The 22305-nt window shown below is 36.9% G+C and overlaps 1 protein-coding gene and 1 long non-coding RNA gene across 3 annotated transcripts; both read right to left on the bottom strand.

Annotated features, from left to right (window-relative positions):
• Positions 1-15075: 15075 nt before the first annotated feature.
• LOC131228127 (uncharacterized) lies at positions 15076-17101 on the bottom strand. Its single transcript, XM_058223958.1, has 2 exons — positions 15304-17101; positions 15076-15224 (listed from the first exon to the last, which is right to left on the bottom strand). Exons 1-2 carry the CDS (start codon positions 17099-17101, stop codon positions 15076-15078), a joined length of 1947 nt encoding a protein of 648 aa, XP_058079941.1.
• A 2850-nt stretch (positions 17102-19951) lies between these two features.
• LOC131227018 (uncharacterized) lies at positions 19952-22073 on the bottom strand. Of its 2 annotated transcripts, XR_009162032.1 has the most exons (4): positions 22007-22073; positions 21078-21269; positions 20804-20887; positions 19952-20710 (listed from the first exon to the last, which is right to left on the bottom strand). It is a non-coding gene; the product is annotated as an uncharacterized LOC131227018 (long non-coding RNA). The 2 variants fall into 2 exon arrangements; XR_009162031.1 differs by lacking the exon at positions 22007-22073 and having other exon boundaries at positions 21078-21470.
• Between the last annotated feature and the right edge of the window lie 232 nt (positions 22074-22305).

Genomic DNA, 22305 nt, shown 5'->3' with positions numbered 1-22305 from the left:
GACCACTTAGGTGTTATTTTTTTTATTGGTAGATGGTGTCCTGAAACTCAACTTCTCACGCATCCAACGAGTGTAGACAGCAAGTTAATGCTATGTGTTGCGTCAGTGGGAGAAACTTGTTAAGAGCGTAAGCGTGGGTTAGGTCTAGCATGCGACGCTAAGTAGGTCGTGGGTATATGGTTTAGTACAGAAATCGACGATCCAAATATCAGGTGGGTGATTCTCCTCCATTTATGAACTTTCTGATTTTATTTATTTTAGAAAATTTATTTATTTGAAATAATTAATATTGTCAAATTCCTTTATACGTAATATCTACTTTTCTAAATTTTAGCATTTGCTGAATCTGATTAAATTGTAGAGTTAGATTTTAATCTAACTTTTATTTCTGAAATTTAATGTTGAGATTTAGACCTTAAATCTGTGTTAAAGTAATTGATTTAAATTAATTGGTTTAAAATAATATTAATTAAATTGATTTTAGCTTGATGTTTCAGTAAATTTTAGGAATTGAATTTTTACGGCATCGAATTTCTGCACATTTGTATAGAACTTGCATTGTTGTATCGGGATTTAAATAATTAAATTGTTTCGCTACTGATTTTGGAATAATTCATGACATGCATTCATCTCTACTGATTACGGAATTATGGAAAAAGAAAGAAAAATGAGAAAATGATTGTGGTATTAGCAAGTAGGGCAATCGTGTCCCTTGGGTGAAAGACCCTAAAGCCAGCAAGTAGGGCAATCGTGTCCCTTGGGTGAGAGACCCTAAAGTTAGCAAGTAGGGCAATTGTGTCCCTTGGGTGAAAGACCCTAGAACCCGTTGGATCCTTCGGAGTCTCCTTTGTGTACGGTGTATGAGTACAATTGTGTGCGCGGACATACGCCAGAGGTACAACTGGAGCAGTAGTCTGACCAGCTAACGTATAAATGGGTTCCTCACCACGAGGTACAAGTGTATGGGCGTTAATGCAACGTAACCATACACCTAAGTACGGTGTTGTAAGATGTGATGATTATTTAATTTTATTATTGAATTCATGATAGTGTAGCATTCAGTACGTCTTTATGATTCCAGTATCGCATTCATATCATATTTAATATTCAATATTTTGATTCATGTTTTAAATTTCAAGAAAGTAATTTTATTATTTGTTTAATATAAATTTAGAAATTTCAGATTTGGTTGGATAAGATCCCACGAGCGGTTGTGCTCATACCCAAAATAACAGTGTTTCAGGGCATCAGAGTTTAGTCAAGGACAAAGTGGAGTGAAGATCCAATCATCAATTTACTTATCTTTTATTTGTACCGATGGAAAAAAAAATGTATAACAAGAATTTAGAAGTGAGTTTAGGCTGTAATAGTTAAATGTTGTATTTGATGAGCGTTATTATTGTAATGAGATTAATTAAGTGTAGTTGTGAATGTTTAATATTAAATCATTACCTGCGATTCGGACCTGGGTCTGGCCAACTCGGGTACCGAATTTCGGGGCGTGACACCGATATTTATGTTTACCCTTAGTTAACAGGTTGGATGGTAAATAAACATCACAGTGGGCCTTTGGAAGTTCTTAACAGTGAACGTTCGATCACCACTGTTTTCTTATGGGGTGGTCCACTTGAGATTTGGATCCGTTTTATTTTTGGGCTCATGCCATGAAATGATCTGGAAAAAAAAAAAAAAAAAAGAGATAAACAGCGTGGATAAAACATATATAGTATGCAATCCGCTTCTGGATCTGAGATCGCGGATTGCGTGGTGTGCTTGTGTCAATGCCACCAAGTCATGTGAGCTACTCCATAATGTATATGTTATATCCACACCGTACATTCATTCGGCAACATCATTTTAAGACTTAAGACAAAAAACAAGGTAGATATAAAGCTCAACTGGACCACAAAACGGAAAGCAGTGGGACAATGATTCCTACTGTTGAAACATTCTTATGGCCCACCATTATGTTTATTTGTTATCCAACTTGTTCACGAGTCACAAAGACGAGGATGAAAGGAAAAAAAAACAAATATAAGATTGATTCAAAACTTCAATGGAAGACATTCAATCCCCTGCTTTCTATGGTGTGGTCTACTTGAACTTTAGATCTGCTTCATTTTTGAGATCATACCCTAAAATTATCTATTAAAATGGGCGTACGGTGTGGATAAAACATATAGACCATGATGGAGTCTAAAAAACTTAGTGATGTTAACGCACCAGGAAGTTGGCCGACACAGTCAGTTTCCATTTCCAGATCCTATGTAGCGTGCTGAGTAAACTTTTTGAGGTCCACCATGATTTACCTACTTTATCCATTCCGTCCATCCATTTTAACAGATAATTTTATGACTATATATTAAAACTAAGGATATAAAATGTTCAAATGGACCACACCACAGGAAATAGTTGAAATATTGAATGTCTACCGTTGAAAAATTCTTGAGGGCCACAGAAAATTTATATCAAGATTATATTTGTTTTTTCCCTTCATCCATGTCTGTATGATCTTATGAGCAGATTGGATGATAAATAAACATCGCTAGGGGGCCTAGAAAGGCTTCAATGGTGGAAATCATTATCCCCACTGTTTCCAGCGGAATGATCCACTTGATCTTTGTATATGCTTAAATTTTGGGCTTAAGCTCTTAAATTAGGTGGAAAAACGGATGGACGGCGTGGATAGACTACATACATTCAAGGTGGGCCCAACTGAGTTTACTAGTACGATGAGAGCGTACTGAGTAACTCAGTACGCAATCCAATTTCTATTTGGGGAGGGTACTACCAACCAGGACAGTATGGATGCTCCTGTGAGGGGTTCTGTGGGGCCTACCTTGATATATATGTTTTATCCACACCGTCCATCCATTTTTTCACACCATTGTAGAGTATAAGTTTAAAAAAAGATGAAGTAGATATAAGGCTCACTTGGCCACACCGCTATAAACAATGGGAATTGAGAGCCTACCATTAAAAACTTCTTAAAGCTACAGAAGGCTTTGATCAATCCAATGTTTGTGTTTTACCTTTATCCAGGTCCTTTTGACATTATGAAGAGGTTAGATGACAAATCAACCTTACGGTGGACCCTGGAAAGGTTTCAAGGATAATTATTCAATTCCCCTTCTGTCTTTGTAGCGTGGTCCACTTGAGCTTTGGATATGCCTCATTTTTAGGGCTCATGCTCAAGAATGATTTAGAAAAGTTGATGTACCGTATGGATCTAACACATAAATTATGTTGGGCAATTTTAGAAGAAAAAAATTAAGTTGTGTATTCAAGACGGAATATCTTTGGCAATTTGCAAGATTCCGTGAAATGATGGAAGTTTTTCTGAATTCAGAGTTAACAAACAAAGCTTAATGTGGAGCGCTTTCGGCGTTCCGCATTAAGTTAATTTTTTAAGAGTTGACAAACATGCCTTAAGTTTCAAAAAAGAAAAACAAATGATCCACGGTTGTGATCAAGCCAGGAAAATCTAATGTGGAAGGCATGGGGCCCACCAAAATTGAGATTCAGGCAATAATTTTGTGGGAACCCCTAAATTCTTGAAACCTGTTATTAGGGAGAAGTAACATTGTTTTAACATTCTGATTCAAACTCCCGCTGGCGTAGAGAATTCGACTTCCCCAACGTTTTTTATTAGGGAGAAGTAACATTGTTTTAACGTTCTGATTCAAACTGCCCGCTGACGTAGAGAATTCAAACTCCCGCTGACGTAGAGAATTCGACTTCCCCAACGTTGTTTTAACAAAAGCAGGGAGAAATGCTTCTGCTATTGGAAATGCCCTGCAACTGAAAATAGTGATAATGTGGAATGGAAGGTAATAAAATTATGGCCTATATGCTATTTTAGATCAAGTGGCAGAAAAAGGAGTCAACAAAGAAAGATAAAAAAAAAGCTCATGGAAAATATCAATAAGCTGACAATGCTGTTGCTTTCGTAACATCAACATGGTGGTCCACCTTCCTTTGCAATCCAGGATACTTTTGACTGTTCATATTTCATGTCGCTATAGCATACACAGTTTACTCTGTGGGGTCCACTATGATGTATATGTTTTTTCCATGTTGTCCATCTGTTTTACCAGTTCATTTTAGGATACAGAGTTTACTCTGTGGAGCACGCTATTAACATGCAGTAATTATGTATTTGTTAGAAAAGAAAAAACTTTTTTTGGATACACCGAAAATAAAAAATATAAAAAATAAAAATTATCACTAGGCTGAATCACGTATAAAATACGTTGTCCTTAAAGCGTGATTCGCCCCCTTATCAACTGTTGATGGGTTACAGGCGAATTGCTTCCAGGATAAGACAAGCCTTATCTGGATCCAGCGTGCAGCAATCACGATAGGTCCACTATGGAACAATTTTAACACAGTAGATTTATTCTGGTAGACTTAGACAATGGAGATGATAACAGTATTCTAGTATGAAGGTATGGACTGTATCTGATTTGATGGGAGAGATGGTGTGTTGAGATGATGAAATCGGACTGGAATGGTCCAGTTTATATAGGCCTCAGGTTTAGACCCATTGCTGTGTGATATTCAATGGTCCAGAACGTTTGAAAAATGTTTCTGGCCGTTGTCCATTAATCCCAGACATTTCTGGTCATTAGATCTATAGATCTGACCATTGGATCATCCTGGCCCGTCCGTTTTCGGACCGTTGTGGCTTTTAAGGTAGCCATCCGTTTAAGAAACGGCTGGACGTTTCGGATTTAAGATCCGACCGTTCTCAGTCACCTATAAAACTCAGGCTCATTTCCAACATTTCAAATCCACACCACCCTAAGGCTCTGACCAGACCCATCTCACCGAGGTCGCACCGTCTCACGCGGTTTGCGTAAGGTCGCGAGGGAGCGACCACTCTGCGAAACGATGCGCACATGCGAAGTGCGCCATCTAGCGCCACTACAGCCACACTGCCTCACTGCCCACGCCCTCGCCCACGCCCATGCCTGTGCCCGGGCCTGAGTGCGCTCGCGTGCGTGCGTTCCAGTGCGAACGCGTGTTTCATCTCCTCCAAAAAACTCCAAGTAAGAATACCCTTCTCAACATCTCATATAAACCACAAAACTATTCTTTGCATTTCCGATGTGGGACAAAGCACACACACCGCACTTTTTAATTCAAAAATTCAAAAAAATATTTTGATGGGAAAATCCTGAAATTTTGAAAATTTTGAATTTTCAATTTTTTTATTATTTTTAAAACCACTGATTTTCAATAGTATTAGAGAACAAGATCTCTAAATTCTAATGCATAATTAATGATAATTAAAATGAGATGAACTAATTTTTAATCATCTACCAAACAAGGCCCCAGGTTCAACAAACATATGCTTGTAATTGGAACAGACGTTCTGTTTGGGTGTGATTAATCTAGGAAAAGGTTTCGCAAAAATGAATTTAAAAAAATTATCCATGGATGTGATTAATCTGGGAAAAAGCTACTTCACATGTGTAAGTCTGATGTGGAGGGCATGGGCCCACCAAAATTGGTATTGAGACTTAACCTGGGATCCTCTAAATTCTTGAGACCTGTAATCTGCCATCAGCCCACCAAACTTGCAATTCTTGTTGGAGCTATTTGGCATCGGCAAATTTCATAGTACAAGTATGAAAAAAAAGATTAAATAGAGAGATTGACAATTTAAAAAAATAAACTAAAAATAAATCAATAAATAAATAAATACAATGGCCAATCAATTACTTAACATAAACATAGCACATGAAACTCATGATTACTTATAACCAGCATAACAGTCAGACTACATATCTGGTTACATGCATTCTAAAATAAATACAATCTCTCTCTCTCTACTTAACATCCATTTATACTTTAGCCTTCTAAAATCAACACAAGAATAGAGCTACAAACAGCTAGTAAAGTGATCATTGCTTCCTGAAACCTACTCTTGAAGTATAGCAGCTGATAAACTTGCAATCAATGAGGACCATCCATGCTCGATCTGAAGAATCCCGTTTGAACACCAGCTTTCCCTCCCTTGACATAGAATTTGAGAGGCCTGGTGCTTCATTTTCAATTTGAGAAGGTCTACTGCTTGATTGGGCCTGCATGGCTCATGGGTGGATCATCTGGTATGTTAATCTTATAAGCCCTATGGCGACAGGCAATTGTATAAATATCACATCAATTGGAAAATCCAATCCGTCTGAGTAAGAGCCTTCAAGCAAACGGGTGATGACAAAAATCAGCCATTTTTTGTACAAACTGTATAAATATCACATTCAACAGAGAAAATTGAGCAGCTAGGATTCTCCTATCCACATGTTTTTTGTACAATCACCCACAAACAGTAGGTGTGTGTATATGCTGGTCTTCATAATCTGACTGCAACTGAAATAAGGTAGAACGGATTCTCCGTCTTCTGTACAATCACCCACAACGGTAGGGGCGAGCAGATGGATGGTGGTCTTGATCGTTTGTCCATGCAGTCTAGTGGGCCACATCCATGAATGTATGAAGCCGCAGAGCGTCAATTGCAATGTTGACAACCTTTACTTCGACTTGCATCCCCCTTTCCCTCAAATACTTGAACACGGAAGGGATTAAAGGTACCAGGTCTGGCTTCTCTAATCCAAGCTGTTGTATCGGATGGAAGTTTGGTCGAATCCATTCATAGAATGATATTTTGTTGGAAGATGCAAAATTGTAGCTGGGTCATCGATAGGAAGATTGGAGATCAAGGTTCGACATGTATCTGAAACTTCAAGTATGTGGCATTTCTGCAACATAACAGTAACTTTGGATTAAATATTTTACCCCCAAACTATGAATGAATTAGTCATTATTCATGTAAACTAAGAAAACCATGCACGTACCATTGAGCCATGAAAAGTTGAGATCTTCACTAGCTCCCATATATTGCCATGATTAGTTAACTGCCAACAGTGATGTCTCTGTAGATGTTGCTAAACATTTCAGAATTATTTCTACTAATATTACCATTTGAGTGACTATAAAATCAAAACCAATAGATCCTATAGCCTTGATGGGAAGGAATGACGCATATCTTTGTATAAATAGATTGTTCTCCATTTTGATTATGGAGAATCTAATACAAGGAGATGCAAAGGCTCACAAATATATTATCATCATAATCTTTTTAGCTTTTGTCCCAGTCCGAGCTATAGCAAACAGATCTTGAAAACAAAGAAAGCAGAATTACCTAGTGTTCTTGATGTGAATAAAGAGATTTCATCAGAGATTCTTCCATTACTCTGAATTGGGCTGCACTATTGACATTTCCTGACACGGTTCAACAGCTGCCAAAATAAATAAATTAAAGTTAAAATTAAAAATGCAATACCATGCAAAGTTTCATTATTCTGTTCTCATGCCAAGTAGATAAGGGATGGTCGGTTAAAAACACTTCCTGCTCACACAAACATGTAGCCTACAAGTGTTCTACAAGTGTTCGCTTGTATGCATGAAATATAAACACAAACAATGCCACAACTCTGAAGACTAAGAAACTATAGCTATAGACAAAACTCCACCTCAATCTATACTTCTCATCTGTGACCATTTCTTGCAAAAGCTGTAACCAATTTCGCAAATCCTGCACATATCAATGATGCTATAACTGTTAACTGAGCTTCTAGAGAATGTTATGTTTACAATACATGGTATATACATTCCTGTGAACATACACCAGTTCTTTGGCTGTTGTGGAGATATTACATAAATAAAGTAAACACAGAGGACAGTTATAAGGGTCCTCACGTGTGCCAGTATTGCATACGCGTGTGAGATCCATTCCACTCATCAGGTCTACCCCTTGTTGAAAGTGTACTAGTGTAAAAGTTTGGTCAGTCCACTAATATGGTGAATTAGTGGTCCACTCATGTACCATTGGTTATCATCTTATCAATCTTGTAAGCATCCATTTTCTCAATAGAAGTGTGGCTCACTTAATGAATGGACAAAACTGCATCCATTTTCTCAATACAAGTGTGGCTCACCTGATGAATGGACAAAACTGATAGTAGGTAAAGACACATTCATCATGACGCCAGTGCGTTGAAGGGTTTGGATCACCAACATGTGTTTCAAGTTTTGACTTTCTGTGTGACAGTTGTATCAGGTGTCTGCATGCCTGCAAGTAGCATGCCTCTTGGGTTAGTGATTAAATCTACCTCTACCTTTCATCAGAAAAAGGTTTTACATTAATCTTGTGATCCTGCATTCTGAATGATTGCCAGTCAAGAGATCCACACAACCACAACATTAGGCAAGGAATCATAAGAGAATATAAGAAGCAACAAAACTATATAAAACACACCAACACAGGTATACTCTTGATGGTCAGCAAAGCACGATCCTGATCTTTTTTTCAGAATTCTGTCATTCCTGCTGCAAGTAACTGAAAAAATTTCAATATTCATGAATGCATTTCATTGGACAAATAAATGATAAGCAATTATGTTGCTTGTTGCAAATAAGATAAACATGTCACCTTTTTGCACTTTCTCAGGTACTTAATCATGCAGCCTTGATGGGAAGGAATGATGCATAGCTTTGTATAAATAGATTGTTCTCCATTTTGAATATGGAGAATCTAATACAAGGAGATGCAAAGGTCACGAATATATTATCATTATCATCTTTTTAGCCTTTGTCCCAGTGTGAGCTATAGCATACAGATCTGGAAAACAAAGAAAGTAGAATTACCTAGTGTTCTCAATGTGAGTAAAAAGATTTCATCTGTAAGCACTGGTATAACTGTTAACTGAGCTTCTAGAGAATGTTATGTTTACAATACATCAGTAGATACATTCCCATGAACATACCCCAGTTCTTTGGCTGTTGTGGAGATATTACATAAATAAAGTAAACATAGGATTGAAAACATTAGCAAGTGGATAGAAATTTTACATTTGAAGGAGTTAGTCCTTGTGGATGCATTTCTACAGAGGACAAATATAAGGACCCTCACATGTGCCAGTGTGGCATATGCATGTGAGATCCATTCCATTCATGAGGTCTACCCATTGGTGAAAGTGTCCTAGTGTAAAAGTTCAGCCAGTCCACTAATTTGGTGAATTAGTGGTCCACTCATGTACCATTAGTTATCATTTTATCAATATTTTAAGCATCCACTTTCTCAATGTAAGTGTGGTTCACCTGATGAATGGACAAAACTGATAATAAGTGAAGACACATTTATCATGACGCCAGTGTGATTAAGGGCTTGGATCACCAACATGTGTTTCATGTTTTGACTTTCCGTGAGACAGTTGCATTGGGCATCTGCAGATGCATGCCTGCAAGTAGCATGCCTCTTGGGTTAGTGATTAAATATAACTCTACCTTTTATCAGAAAAAAGATTTTACATTAATCTTGTGATCCTACCTTCTGAATGATTTCTGCAGAATTGCCAGTCAAGAGATCCACACAACCACAACATTAGGCGAGGAATCATAAGAGAAAATAAGAAGCAAAGGACTATATAAAACACACCAACATATGTATACTCCTGATGGTCAAGAAAGCACAATCTTGATCTTATTTTCAGAATTCTATCATTCCTGTTGCAAGTAACTGAAAATATTTCAATATTCATGAATGCATTTCATTGGACAAATAAATGATAACAATTATGTTGCTTGTTGCAAATATGATAAACATGTCACCTTTTTGCACTTTCTCGGGTACTTGATCCCTGAATATCTTTTAAGGACTACTCAAATCACTGAAAGAAGACAAGCATAAAAGAGTAAAAAGAGTAAAGCATTACATTAGAACAAATCTTACATATTTTAAAAAATACAGGATTTCAAGAGGGGCAGTCAATATAACCAGAAAGCAATGTTGCGACACTGCAACGTCAACATACATATGTATACCTATTTTGGACATGGACAGCAGTGTCTTTTTTATGGACAAGGAAATAAGTAGAAACAAGGTCCTGGAAAACCCACCACTCCCACATATCTGTGCAGATGTATAATGACATATGAAAGTTGTTTTATTAGAAATAGCTCATATAAGATCAATTTGGAACCAAGAATAGATATCCTAATAAAAACAAGCTGATAGACATCCACAGTTATCGCCACGTTGGCATGCATATTGTGTTTGTGTGTGTGTGTGTGTGTGTGTGTGTGTGTGTGACTGTGTGTGTGTGTGTGTGGAGAGGAGAGCATGATATTTCATCAATATACATTTTACCAAAAAGTAAAGAAACTTCTCTACCATGGCATTTAATAATGCGTGTCAATAAGAGTATGTTTTTAAAACATATATTCTCTCTTGGTTCCAAACACCATATACATAAGAAACAGGAAAATGTATTCTAGTAGCAAAACTATTGTCACGCCCCAAAATCCGGGTACAGAGTGTGCACCCTCAGACCCGAGTTTTGGTTCGTAACTTATACACAAAGTATATCAACTTAATTCTTTAATCAGTTTAATCGCATGAGATATTTACATTCAATATAAAGTCCAACATAATCTCAATCACACATACATAATACATAACACTAATCAACTAAGCATTTATAAATCTTAATAATCCTTAAAATAAAATAAACCTTAAAATTATTCATTTATTATACCATTATACTATAATGATATTTATTCCATGCTAATATTGGTCCAAAGAAATAAAGCTACATAATTCCTTAAAGTCGCAAAATAAATACCAGTATGTATTATTCGTTGATTAAGCTGTACTAACAAAATAAAACATATAATTAAAAATTTTCTAATGCAGCCACTTCATCCTCAGATAAGTATGGCCATGATTCAGGTGGGTCATGTTCAGGTACAGTAGATCCTTCCGGTTCTTGCGCCATGTCATCTGCTAATGGCTCCTCTGTATGGTTTTTTCATCAATAAAAAAAATATAAGCTGGCCAGGCTTAGTGATATAACCCAGCATGGTTCATAATCATAATAATTAAAATAATGCAAAAATACATATACAAAAATATGAATGTAAAATGAGGTATGAATGCATCAGATGGGGTGATCGTCCATCTGCTTAGGTTGGAGGTCGTCAACCCGCATCCACCCGTTGGGTAGGCTTCCACCTTTCGGTAGGCTTGGGCATAGCCCGCATCTGGTAACGCTCTACCAGGATCGACATTTCTTCCAGGGAGGGTCCCTAGGATCGACCATGCATTATGCAATGCAATGAATGAGAGATGATAAGTAAATGCGTATTTTTCCTATTTGGCATAGTTGTCTCAATTAAAATATTTACATATAAATTTATCGTACAATCATCATATCAAAATATTCAAACCAGTAAATAAATCAAACAATCACAATGATTTATTTTAATTTTAATGAATTATGAGACAAGTTGGGTCACTCACCTGAGTTTGGTAGTATTGACTCTGCAATGTAATTAGGTTGATTTGAATGTCGGGGTCCTATCAATTATATCAACGGTATTATTATTCATATATTTGTATTACATGGTGGGGCCCACCTTTGATTAACATCCTAGTGGCCAGATCCAAATAATTAAATAATTCAAATTTATATTCTATTTTTTTTTCTCCCTCATAAGATTTTAAAATTAAATGATAATTACTTGATCAGGGTGGTCCATCGAATGGTCAGATCATTCAGATTCTTGAGGTCTTGTCATGTTTTACCTCTATGCATTTGAGGAGTGGTGTGGATCTAACCAAACATTCACCTATGGCCCATCTTGACCTTCTACGCCAAGTGATAGTAACACTTGCGCAAAATATCCAAGATTCCTTTATCAAACACTTCTACGTGTAACTAATGTGGCCCATCTGATGGCTAGATTGATCTGAATATTAGGGCCTTTGTATATTTTAGCCTTAGGGATCATATGATCCGTACAGACCAAATCTAATTTGATCAGACGCGCACCAACTATAATTACATAATTTTAGGTTCACCTCACCTTTAAAGGGCCTCCACCTATAATCCAATACAATGAACGTGTGACCAATCCACACCGTTCATTGCATTTACCGAATCAATTTATATTAGATATATAAAAATACTAGAATGAGGACGATATACATACCCGATGTAAGCACTCCAAACTTTTCTTTCTCCCTTTCTCTGTTGTCGCAGGTAGCCTTTTTCTTAATATTTTAGTTTGACTAGAACTCTTTTTATCTTGAGAGATGCGAGGAGTGTTTAGAGTTATATTTAAACTAAACGAGTTAAAGATTTAGATAAGATAGGATATAAGGTAGATTTAAAATAAATAAATAATAATAAAGATAAGATTATATATATATATATATATATATTTATTAATTAAATTATTCACGGCCCTTACATTCTACCCCCCTAAAAGAAAAATTTCGTCCTCGAAATTTACCTGAAATTACTGCTCAAAGAGATGAGGATATTTTTCACGAATTTCTCTTTCCTGCTCCCAAGATGCTTCGTCTACTTCATGATGACTCCATAAAACCTTGACTAAATGCACCGTCTTAGTGCGTAACACGTGCTCCTTGCGATCCAGTATTCGAACTGGTTTCTCCACGTAAGATGTATTTTCCTGTAAATCGAGATCTTGCCATTCAATCACATGAGAATCATCCCTCTTGTACTTCCGTAGCATCGATACATGGAAAACATTATGGACATTGGCCAACTGAGGAGGTAATGCAAGTCGATATGCCACTGCTCCAACCCGCTCTAATATTTCAAATGGTCCGATAAAACGTGGTGCGAGTTTTCCCTTAGTACCAAATCGCATCAATCCCTTCATGGGAGAAACCTTCAAAAACACGTGGTCTCCTACTGTGAACTTTAGATCTCGTCTTCGATTGTCGGCATAGCTCTTTTGACGACTCTGGGCAGCTTGTAGTCGCTTTCGAATAATTTCAACTTTTTCAGCAGCTTCTTGAACAATATATGTTTTATTTAAACATTTCTCACCTACCTCGACCCAACAGTTTGGTGCTCGGCAAGGACGTCCATACAAGACTTCGTACAGAACCATACCAATGCTTGCTTGGTAACTATTGTTATAGGCGAATTCGGCATAATGTATGTTGTCGTCCCAGCTCCCCTTGAAATCCAGAGCGCATGCACGTAACAGGTCTTCTAATATTTGATTCACACGTTCCGTTTGCCCATTAGATTGTGGATGATATGCTGTGCTGTAATCCGTAGTCGTACCCATAGCTTCCTGTAGACTTGTCCAGAATCGCGAAGTAAAACGTGGGTCTCGATCCGATACAATAGAACTAGGGACACCATGAAGTCTCACTATTTCCTTGATGTATAGCTTGGCGAGTTCCTCCATTGAATAATTGATGCGGACAGGAATAAAGTGCGCTGACTTGGTCAGTCGATCGACAATTACCCAAATTGAATCATGCTTCTTTTGTGTCTTAGGAAGACCGACTATAAAGTCCATAGAAATACAATCCCACTTCCACTCAGGTACTTTCAGAGGCTGCAATAATCTTGATGGGTTCTGATGATCTGCCTTTACCTACTGACACACAAAACATCTCGACACATAATCAGCGATTTCTCTCTTCATATTCGGCCACCAAAATGATCGTTTCACACTATGATACATCTTTGTGCTTCCCGGATGAATTGTAAACTTAGTTCGGTGTGCATTATTTAGAATATCGTCTTTTAGATCTGGAATATTAGGCACACAGAGTCGACCTTGATACCGAATTCCCTTATCGTCCCCCATACTCCAATCTGAAGTCTTATCATTTTGATACTTGGCTATCATTTTTAAAAACCACTCATCATTCGTTTGAGCTTCAATTATTCGCTCCACAAGAGTCCGTTTTACCATAATGTTACATATGCAAATCTTCTTTTCTTGAAAATTCAATCGAATATCAAACTCTCTAATGAAATTCAACATTTTCCATTCGTGTACCATTAAGCTGGCTACACTCTTTTGTTTATATTCTTTTCTACTCAAAGCATCAGCAACCAGATTAGCCTTACCCGGATGATAGGACAACGAGAAATCATAATCCTTAAGAAATTCCATCCATCTTCTCTGCCTCATGTTCAAGTCCTTCTGAGAGAATAGATACCTCAAACTCTTGTGATCTGTATAAAGCTCGAACTGTTCGCCATATAAGTAATGCCGCCAAATCTTCAATGCAAATACAATAGCACCCAACTCCAGGTCATGAGTTGGATAATTACGCTCATGGAGTTTAAGCTGCCTTGATGCATATGCGATCACCTTGCCCCCTTGCATTAATACACAACCTAGACCTTTAGTTGATGCATCAGTGTAAACTTCAAATACCAACCCATCCTTCGGGAGGGTTAGAATGGGAGTTGAGGTTAAGAGTTGCTTCAGTTCAGCAAAAGCTTCTTCACACTTTTCAGTCCACTTGAAGGGCACTCCTTTTCGAGTTAAACTCGTTAGCGGTCCGACAATCTTCGAAAAATCCTTAATAAACCTTCTATAATACCCAGCGAGCCCAAGAAAGCTTTTAACTTCTGACACACTTGTGGGTTGTTCCCACTTCACTACAGCTTCGATCTTCATAGGGTCAACCGCAATACCTTTTTCTGAAATAATATGCCCAAGAAATTTAACACTCTCTTTCCAGAACTCACACTTAGAAAACTTAGCATATAACTGGTTATCTTTTAGAGTCTGCAACGCCGTCCTTAGATGTAGCTCATGCTCTTCACTGGTCTTCGAGTAAATCAGAATGTCATCAATGAACACGATGATAAAGTTATCCAGATAAAGCTGGAATACCCTATTCATCAGGTCCATAAATACTGCAGGTGCATTGGTCAACCCGAACGGCATGACCAAGAATTCATAATGACCATAACGTGTTCTGAAAGCAGTTTTACAGATATCCTCTTCTTTAACACGTAATTGGTGGTAACCTGATGTCAAATCGATCTTAGAAAAATATCGAGCTTCTTTCAACTGATCAAACAAATCATCTATACGGGGTAATGGGTACTTGTTTTTAATCGTCATCTGATTTAAGCGACGATAATCAATACACAATCGTCGAGTGCCATCCTTTTTATTTACAAAAAGTACTGGCACACCCCAAGGAGAAGTACTTGGTCAAATAAATCCTCGGGACCTCAAATCTTCCAGCTGCTCCTTCACCTCCTTCAATTCAATAGGCGCCATTCGATATGGAGACATAGATATTGGTGCCGATCTTGGTAAGAGATCGATACCAAAATCCACTTCTCGCCGAGGTGGTAGTCCTGGTATATCTTGAAAAACTTCAGGATATTCCTACACAACTGGAATCAAATCCACTGTTTTTTTTTTGTTTCTCATTACCAATCAATGTCATAACACGCTCGATCTTCTCATTCTTCTTCTTCCCCTGAATCATAATTGGTTCTCTTCCTGGCGCTGCAAAGGTAACTGTCTTCGCATAACAATCCAACGTCGCATGATTTCGAGTAAGCCAATCCATTCCGAGAATAACATCATATCCCGCCATACTCATTTTTATTAAATTAGCTAATATGGGAATATCGCCTATCATAAGGGGAATAGATTTACATATTTTGTCCAAAATAATTGACTTGCCGATGGGGGATTCTACCAAAATTTGCTTATATAGGATTTCTGACTTCAATCTTAACCGAGATACTAACGACGATGAAATAAAAGATAAAGTAGCCCCAGAATCAAATAATACAAAAATCGAAGTACCATGCGTTTCAATCATACCTTTCACAACATTATTATTTTCTTTTAGATTCTCCTTAGATGAGATAGAATAAACTCGTGCACGCAGTGGCTGTTGCCTGTTGGGATGATTCCCTTGGCCTTGAGGAATTGATGGAGATGGTCGATTTTGCTGATTCTGCTGTGGTCGAGGCGGTTGGGTATGAGATGCTTGTGATGTCTGACTTGTTGGTTGAGATGATGCTGGAAGTTGCAATCGCGGTGGTATCTGTTGAAGAGGCGTTATACCCATATCTCTCATCTTAGTTCTGCACACCTGTGCCATGTGACCATACTTACCACAGTACGCACAATTTCCTGAAAAATATCGCTCTTGGGTTCTCGGTGTTGATGATTGAATTTCCATTCTGGGTTTCTTCTCTGGTGGTTGGTGTTGGGTAAGTGTCGGCCTATATCTTTGTCCTGTTTCTTTTAACTGTACACGAGATTTGAGAAACCGCTCTGTATCTTGTTCTGCTCGTAAGGCCTTATCGACTACTTCTGAGTATTTCTTCACATCCACACAACAAAATTTTGTTCTGATATTATGTCTTAACCCTTCTTCAAATTTTGTAATCTTATAATCTTCATCTTCCATTACTTTTGGTACATATCCTGCTAATTCAGCAAATTTTGCTTCATACTGGGCTACTGACATGGAACCTTGTTCTAACTTTGAAAATTCCACCATTTTTTGGGTGCGGTACGCTTTAGGAAAATGTTTCTCACGGAACTTTTCCTGAAATTCATTCCAGGTCCACACATGATTAGCTGGAACCATTCTCTTTGCAGCTCTCCACCATACATCGGCTTCGCCCTGAAGAATAAAGGACGCCAATCTAACTTTCTGATCATCAGGGCAGTTCATGGCTTCTAGTACTTTCTCAATCTGCTTCAACCAATCTTCTGCTATTGATGGGTCAGATGTACCCTTGAATACTGGTAATCGTAACTTTGAAAACCTTTCAAGCAAATCTACCTCACGAGGCTGATCAAACCTTAGTGAAGATGTGTTCCGTTGATGTTGGGGTGTCTGATTTAAGGTGGCTAACATGTCCCACTGAACGGCGAACTGTTCCTGTTGTTGTTTTAGCATTCCCGCCATTTGTGCTACTAACCCAAAGGCAGCATCCCACGGCTGAACATTTGGTCCCGCGAGGTTAGTTCGAATAGTGGTTGGGGATAACGGGAGTTGCGTACTAGGTCCAACATCTGCCATGTTAACTGGAGGAGGAGGCGATGGAGGAGCTTGCCCTGCTTCATTGACTTCATTCTCGTCTTGCTCATCAGGAGCTGTTCCAGATTCTTCGGGAATAGGAGGATTTGGTAAGGGAGTATCTGGGAGAGGTGCGCTTACGGATGGTATTAAATCACGAATACTACGTGTCTTCTTAGGGGCCATAACTCCTATAAGATAAATTATTAATAATTCAGTAGAATTTATAGATTCTCTAATATTATAAAAATACGTCAGCATTATTAACAAAGAAAAATTCTACAAATCATCAAGTTAGTTGTGCTACATTATAAATAAACCAGTCCACTATCCGTGGCTACTATTCCAATCATTGGTTTATATGGTTAAAATTTTCAAATATAACTCAAAATTTTTCTGAAAGTTTTTACATGAACATACAACATTTTCACAAAATTTCAGCTCAATCAGACAACTACAAAATTTTCAAAAATTGCTGCAATCAGACTTGTTCAGATTTAGACGATTTTTAACCAGTCTGTACTAATTCCTAAAATCAGTATAGTATCTGTCATATTTAAATTATTCAATTATTTTTTATTGAATTTAGACTTCTATATCTACGATTAGGCTTTTGAATCAGCTTAATCGGAGTTGTATTTATTTAGTTACATTTTTTTAAAGATAAGTGATTTCTGCTGTCCATTGCTGTCCAGCAGTACATTACAACTTAAATTACTTTAAAATTTATTCAAAGGTCCAGATTTACGTCTCCAATGAATATAATTATATAAATAAGTTAAATTTTCACTTCATATAATAATAAATGAATTATAAATTATATATATATAATTTTTTTTATTTCATTATATAAAAGCATTATAATAGGAAGTTGTAAGTTTCTAATTCCAAGGACCTATACATTATGCATGTATGGGGTTCATACCCTACAGGTCACTTGCGGTATTAAATTATTATTATTTTTTTTTTTTCTCTGATACCAAACTGTCACGCCCCAAAATCCGGGTACAGAGTGTGCACCCTCAGACCCGAGTTTTGGTTCGTAACTTATACACAAAGTATATCAACTTAATTCTTTAATCAGTTTAATCGCATGTGATATTTACATTCAATATAAAGTCCACCATAATCTCAATCACACATACATAATACATAACACCAATCAACTAAGCATTTATAAATCTTAATAATCCTTAAAATAAAATAAACCTTAAAATTATTCATTTATTATACCATTATACTATAATGATATTTATTCCATGCTAATATTGGTCCAAAGAAATAAAGCTACATAATTCCTTAAAGTCGCAAAATAAATACCAGTATGTATTATTCGTTGATTAAGCTGTACTAACAAAATAAAACATATAATTAAAAATTTTCTAATGCAGCCACTTCATCCTCAGATAAGTATGGCCATGATTCAGGTGGGTCGTGTTCAGGTACAGTAGATCCTTCCGGTTCTTGCGCCACGTCATCTGCTAATGGCTCCTCTGTATGGTTTTTCCATCAATAAAAAAAATATAAGCTGGCCAGGCTTAGTGATATAACCCAGCATGGTTCATAATCATAATAATTAAAATAATGCAAAAATACATATACAAAAATATGAATGTAAAATGAGGTATGAATGCATCAGATGGGGTGATCGTCCATCTGCTTAGGTTGGAGGTCGTCAACCCGCATCCACCCGTTGGGTAGGCTTCCACCTTTCGGTAGGCTTGGGCATAGCCCGCATCTGGTAACGCTCTACCAGGATCGACATTTCTTCCAGGGAGAGCCCCTAGGATCGACCATGCATTATGCAATGCAATGAATGAGAGATGATAAGTAAATGCGTATTTTTCCTATTTGGCATAGTTGTCTCAATTAAAATATTTACATATAAATTTATCGTACAATCATCATATCAAAATATTCAAACCAGTAAATAAATCAAACAATCACAATGATTTATTTTAATTTTAATGAATTATGAGACAAGTTGGGTCACTCACCTGAGTTTGGTAGTATTGACTCTGCAATGTAATTAGGTTGATTTGAATGTCAGGGTCCTATCAATTATATCAACGATATTATTATTCATATATTTGTATTACATGGTGGGGCCCACCTTTGATTAACATCCTAGTGGCCAGATCCAAATAATTAAATAATTCAAATTTATATTCTATTTTTTTTTCTCCCTCATAAGATTTTAAAATTAAATGATAATTACTTGATCAGGGTGGTCCATCGAATGGTCAGATCATTCAGATTCTTGAGGTCTTGTCATGTTTTACCTCTATGCATTTGAGGAGTGGTGTGGATCTAACCAAACATTCACCTATGACCCATCTTGACCTTCTACGCCAAGTGATAGTAACACTTGCGCAAAATATCCAAGATTCCTTTATCAAACACTTCTACGTGTAACTAATGTGGCCCATCTGATGGCTAGATTGATCTGAATATTAGGGCCTTTGTATATTTTAGCCTTAGGGATCATATGATCCGTACAGACCAAATCTAATTTGATCAGACGCGCACCAACTATAATTACATAATTTTAGGTTCACCTCACCTTTAAAGGGCCTCCACCTATAATCCAATACAATGAACGTGTGACCAATCCACACCGTTCATTGCATTTACCGAATCAATTTATATTAGCTATATAAAAATACTAGAATGAGGACGATATACATACCCGATGTAAGCACTCCAAACTTTTCTTTCTCCCTTTCTCTGTTGTCGCAGGTAGCCTTTTTCTTAATATTTTAGTTTGACTAGAACTCTTTTTATCTTGAGAGATGCGAAGAGTGTTTAGAGTTATATTTAAACTAAACGAGTTAAAGATTTAGATAAGATAGGATATAATTTAGATTTAAAATAAATAAATAATAATAAAGATAAGATTATATATATATATATATATATATATATATATATATATATATATATATATTAATATATATGTATATATATATATTAATTAAATTATTCACGGCCATTACAACTATGACCTAAACAAAATCGTATATAAACGTTGCCAGACGTAATAAGAAAAAAGAACAACAACATGTGTCAGACATGGGTGTCAAATAATGCAGGTTTCTAGAAAATATAAACATATATATTTTGAAAATAATCAAAATGAAAGGAAACCCTGAACACTAATGAAGTATGGGTAGATAGAGGATTGGTTGATACTAAAAACTTCTATATGGGAAGAAAAAAAAAAAGTTTCCCTATAACTATTCAAGATCTTGAAGGATCCTTCCATGGTGGATCCCAATAAACAAATCGTTTCGGATAACCAAGCCATGGACACCACTTTTACAAGCTAAGGATCCGAGTATTCTCCTGAGTTAATTAGTAAAACTCAAGATACTCTCTGGCAATATTTTTCTTTTCCTTTTTGATAAAACAAGAAAATATATACTAATGAACAGCTTGGATCTCGCACATATGTGACTTGAATCTCTGCCTCTTCTGTCTGCCTGCACACGAATCGCCTTAGCATTTCTCTATAGTTTTACTTTGCATGTGGTAGAAAAGATCATCTAACTGAAATCCATATAGGCCTTGCCAGAAGACTGCCTTCCAGCAGACATAACAGAACTTGGGAAGCTTTATGAGATTTTTCAATTGGATGGATGCCAACAGGTAACAAAAGGTCATGTTCGATGAGTTTAAATCTGCAGAGAGATAGTTCCTCCAAGATGTAGTCCCCTCCTTCTTGTGGCCATAGGTGAGAAAGCTCTGCAAAGACATGTCCATAAGATAGATGGTCACCAAGGATATCTAATAGGCCTGTTGAACATATATAACAAGCATTTTATTTTGGTTACAACTCACATTGGGTGCCATAGATTCAACTTTTCATTTACAAATAAGCTTTTTTACTTGTTCATAGATGCTTCTATCCTTAGTGTTGGCATTCACCGGCTATTGTTGCTTCTCATCTAAGGCATTCTAAGTGTCCGGTTCCTACATGATGATATATCAACACTTGAACAACTTGGTGAGTCAGTTCAATATTAGATAAATATAAGAGAACTTACACATGTCATTAAAAAATGCAATTCGAATGAAAGTTCCTGGCATTAATGCTCCAATTGCAACCAAGCATGGAATATGAGAATAGGACAAAAAGATGAAGAGAGAATGCAATCATTACCCAATGCAAGTCAAAAGAGCTTTCTTCAATGTGGAAACATCTTTCTATGGTCATTCTCCATTGTGGGGATGCTGGCTGTCCTTGGCCAATCATTGCTTCCCTCTTTTGGCCCATTCCTTTAATATTAGAACAGAGAGATGGATGCCTGATGTAGCTCACCAACATCATATCATATTTTTTGCTTATCATCAGCTGCGTATACAATGCCTCATTTACTTCATCAGTCAACTCAACCAAAACACATTTTGGGAAACTATCTTCATAATAAAGAAAAATACAAGAAAAGAATGCCAATTTTTGTCATAGACGCCTTGGATGTGAATTAGGCAAACTATAGCAATCTGATGGAATGTAAAAGGTAAGATTAAAATCTAGTATTCAAATACATTGTAGAAAAGATAAACCATGACTATACAAGGGTGCTACTGTGCTTCTTGCACTCAAAACAGGGGAACCTTCTCTCTTTTTTTTCTTCATCTTCTTCTTTTCCTTTTTTTTTTTAAAAAGGGGGAGGGACGCTGTTGCCGAAGGACTGAAGGAGTGATCAACTTTTTGTTTTTTTGTTTTGGTTTACAGAGAAATGCTCTCTGCTGAGTATAGAAACACCTAGCAAACATGTATCTGTATTATGTTCATAAACAGCCCATACAATGAATACATTTAGATGAACACTGCTCGAGGTGCAGAGGAAGCAGAGCATGATAGGTAAAGGCACACTATGCTAATGCTCATGCCCAAAAATCATACTAGCATACTATATAGGCAGGCCACACTTGTATGAGAAAAATGGACCATTGGAAAAAATGACCAGTGGTCCATATTCAATGTACATGCACGGCTTATCTGATGAGTCAACCAGCCTAATGTTTGTGTTAGTGCTTGATGATAGTGTTCCCTACCAGATGAATGCCCATGTCTATAACACATACCCTAAGTTGGCATGCATGCTACGGCCAACCTACATCCATCACACATGACTGGCCAAGAAGTTAACCACATAACAAGAAAAAAAAAAAAGAAATAATAAGACATTTAACCTTATTTAGGAGAAAAGTTATGGCTCCATAAAAAGCAATGCAACAAAATAGTGTCGATGTATCTATGAAAATATCTTACTCATGAAGGAAAAAGGAATTTTGGGAGCAGACCGAACCTTTTGCATTATTCATTTTGCCTTTATTGTTATGAGTGGGAGGAGAGGAAAGCTTCATGGAAGAATGATGCAGCT

Source organism: Magnolia sinica, chromosome 15, assembly GCF_029962835.1.
Source record: "Magnolia sinica isolate HGM2019 chromosome 15, MsV1, whole genome shotgun sequence".
NCBI classification, from domain to species: domain Eukaryota; kingdom Viridiplantae; phylum Streptophyta; class Magnoliopsida; order Magnoliales; family Magnoliaceae; genus Magnolia; species Magnolia sinica.
This window is presented reverse-complemented; position numbering and strand designations above follow the sequence as displayed.

Coding starts and splice junctions, on each gene's coding strand:
- LOC131228127 (XM_058223958.1), bottom strand. CDS start 17,101: ATGGCCCCTAAGAAGACACGTAGTATTCGTGATTTAATACCATCCGTA. Junction 15,225..15,303: donor GCGTGTTATGACATTGATTG/GTAATGAGAAAC, acceptor AAGATATACCAG/GACTACCACCTCGGCGAGAA.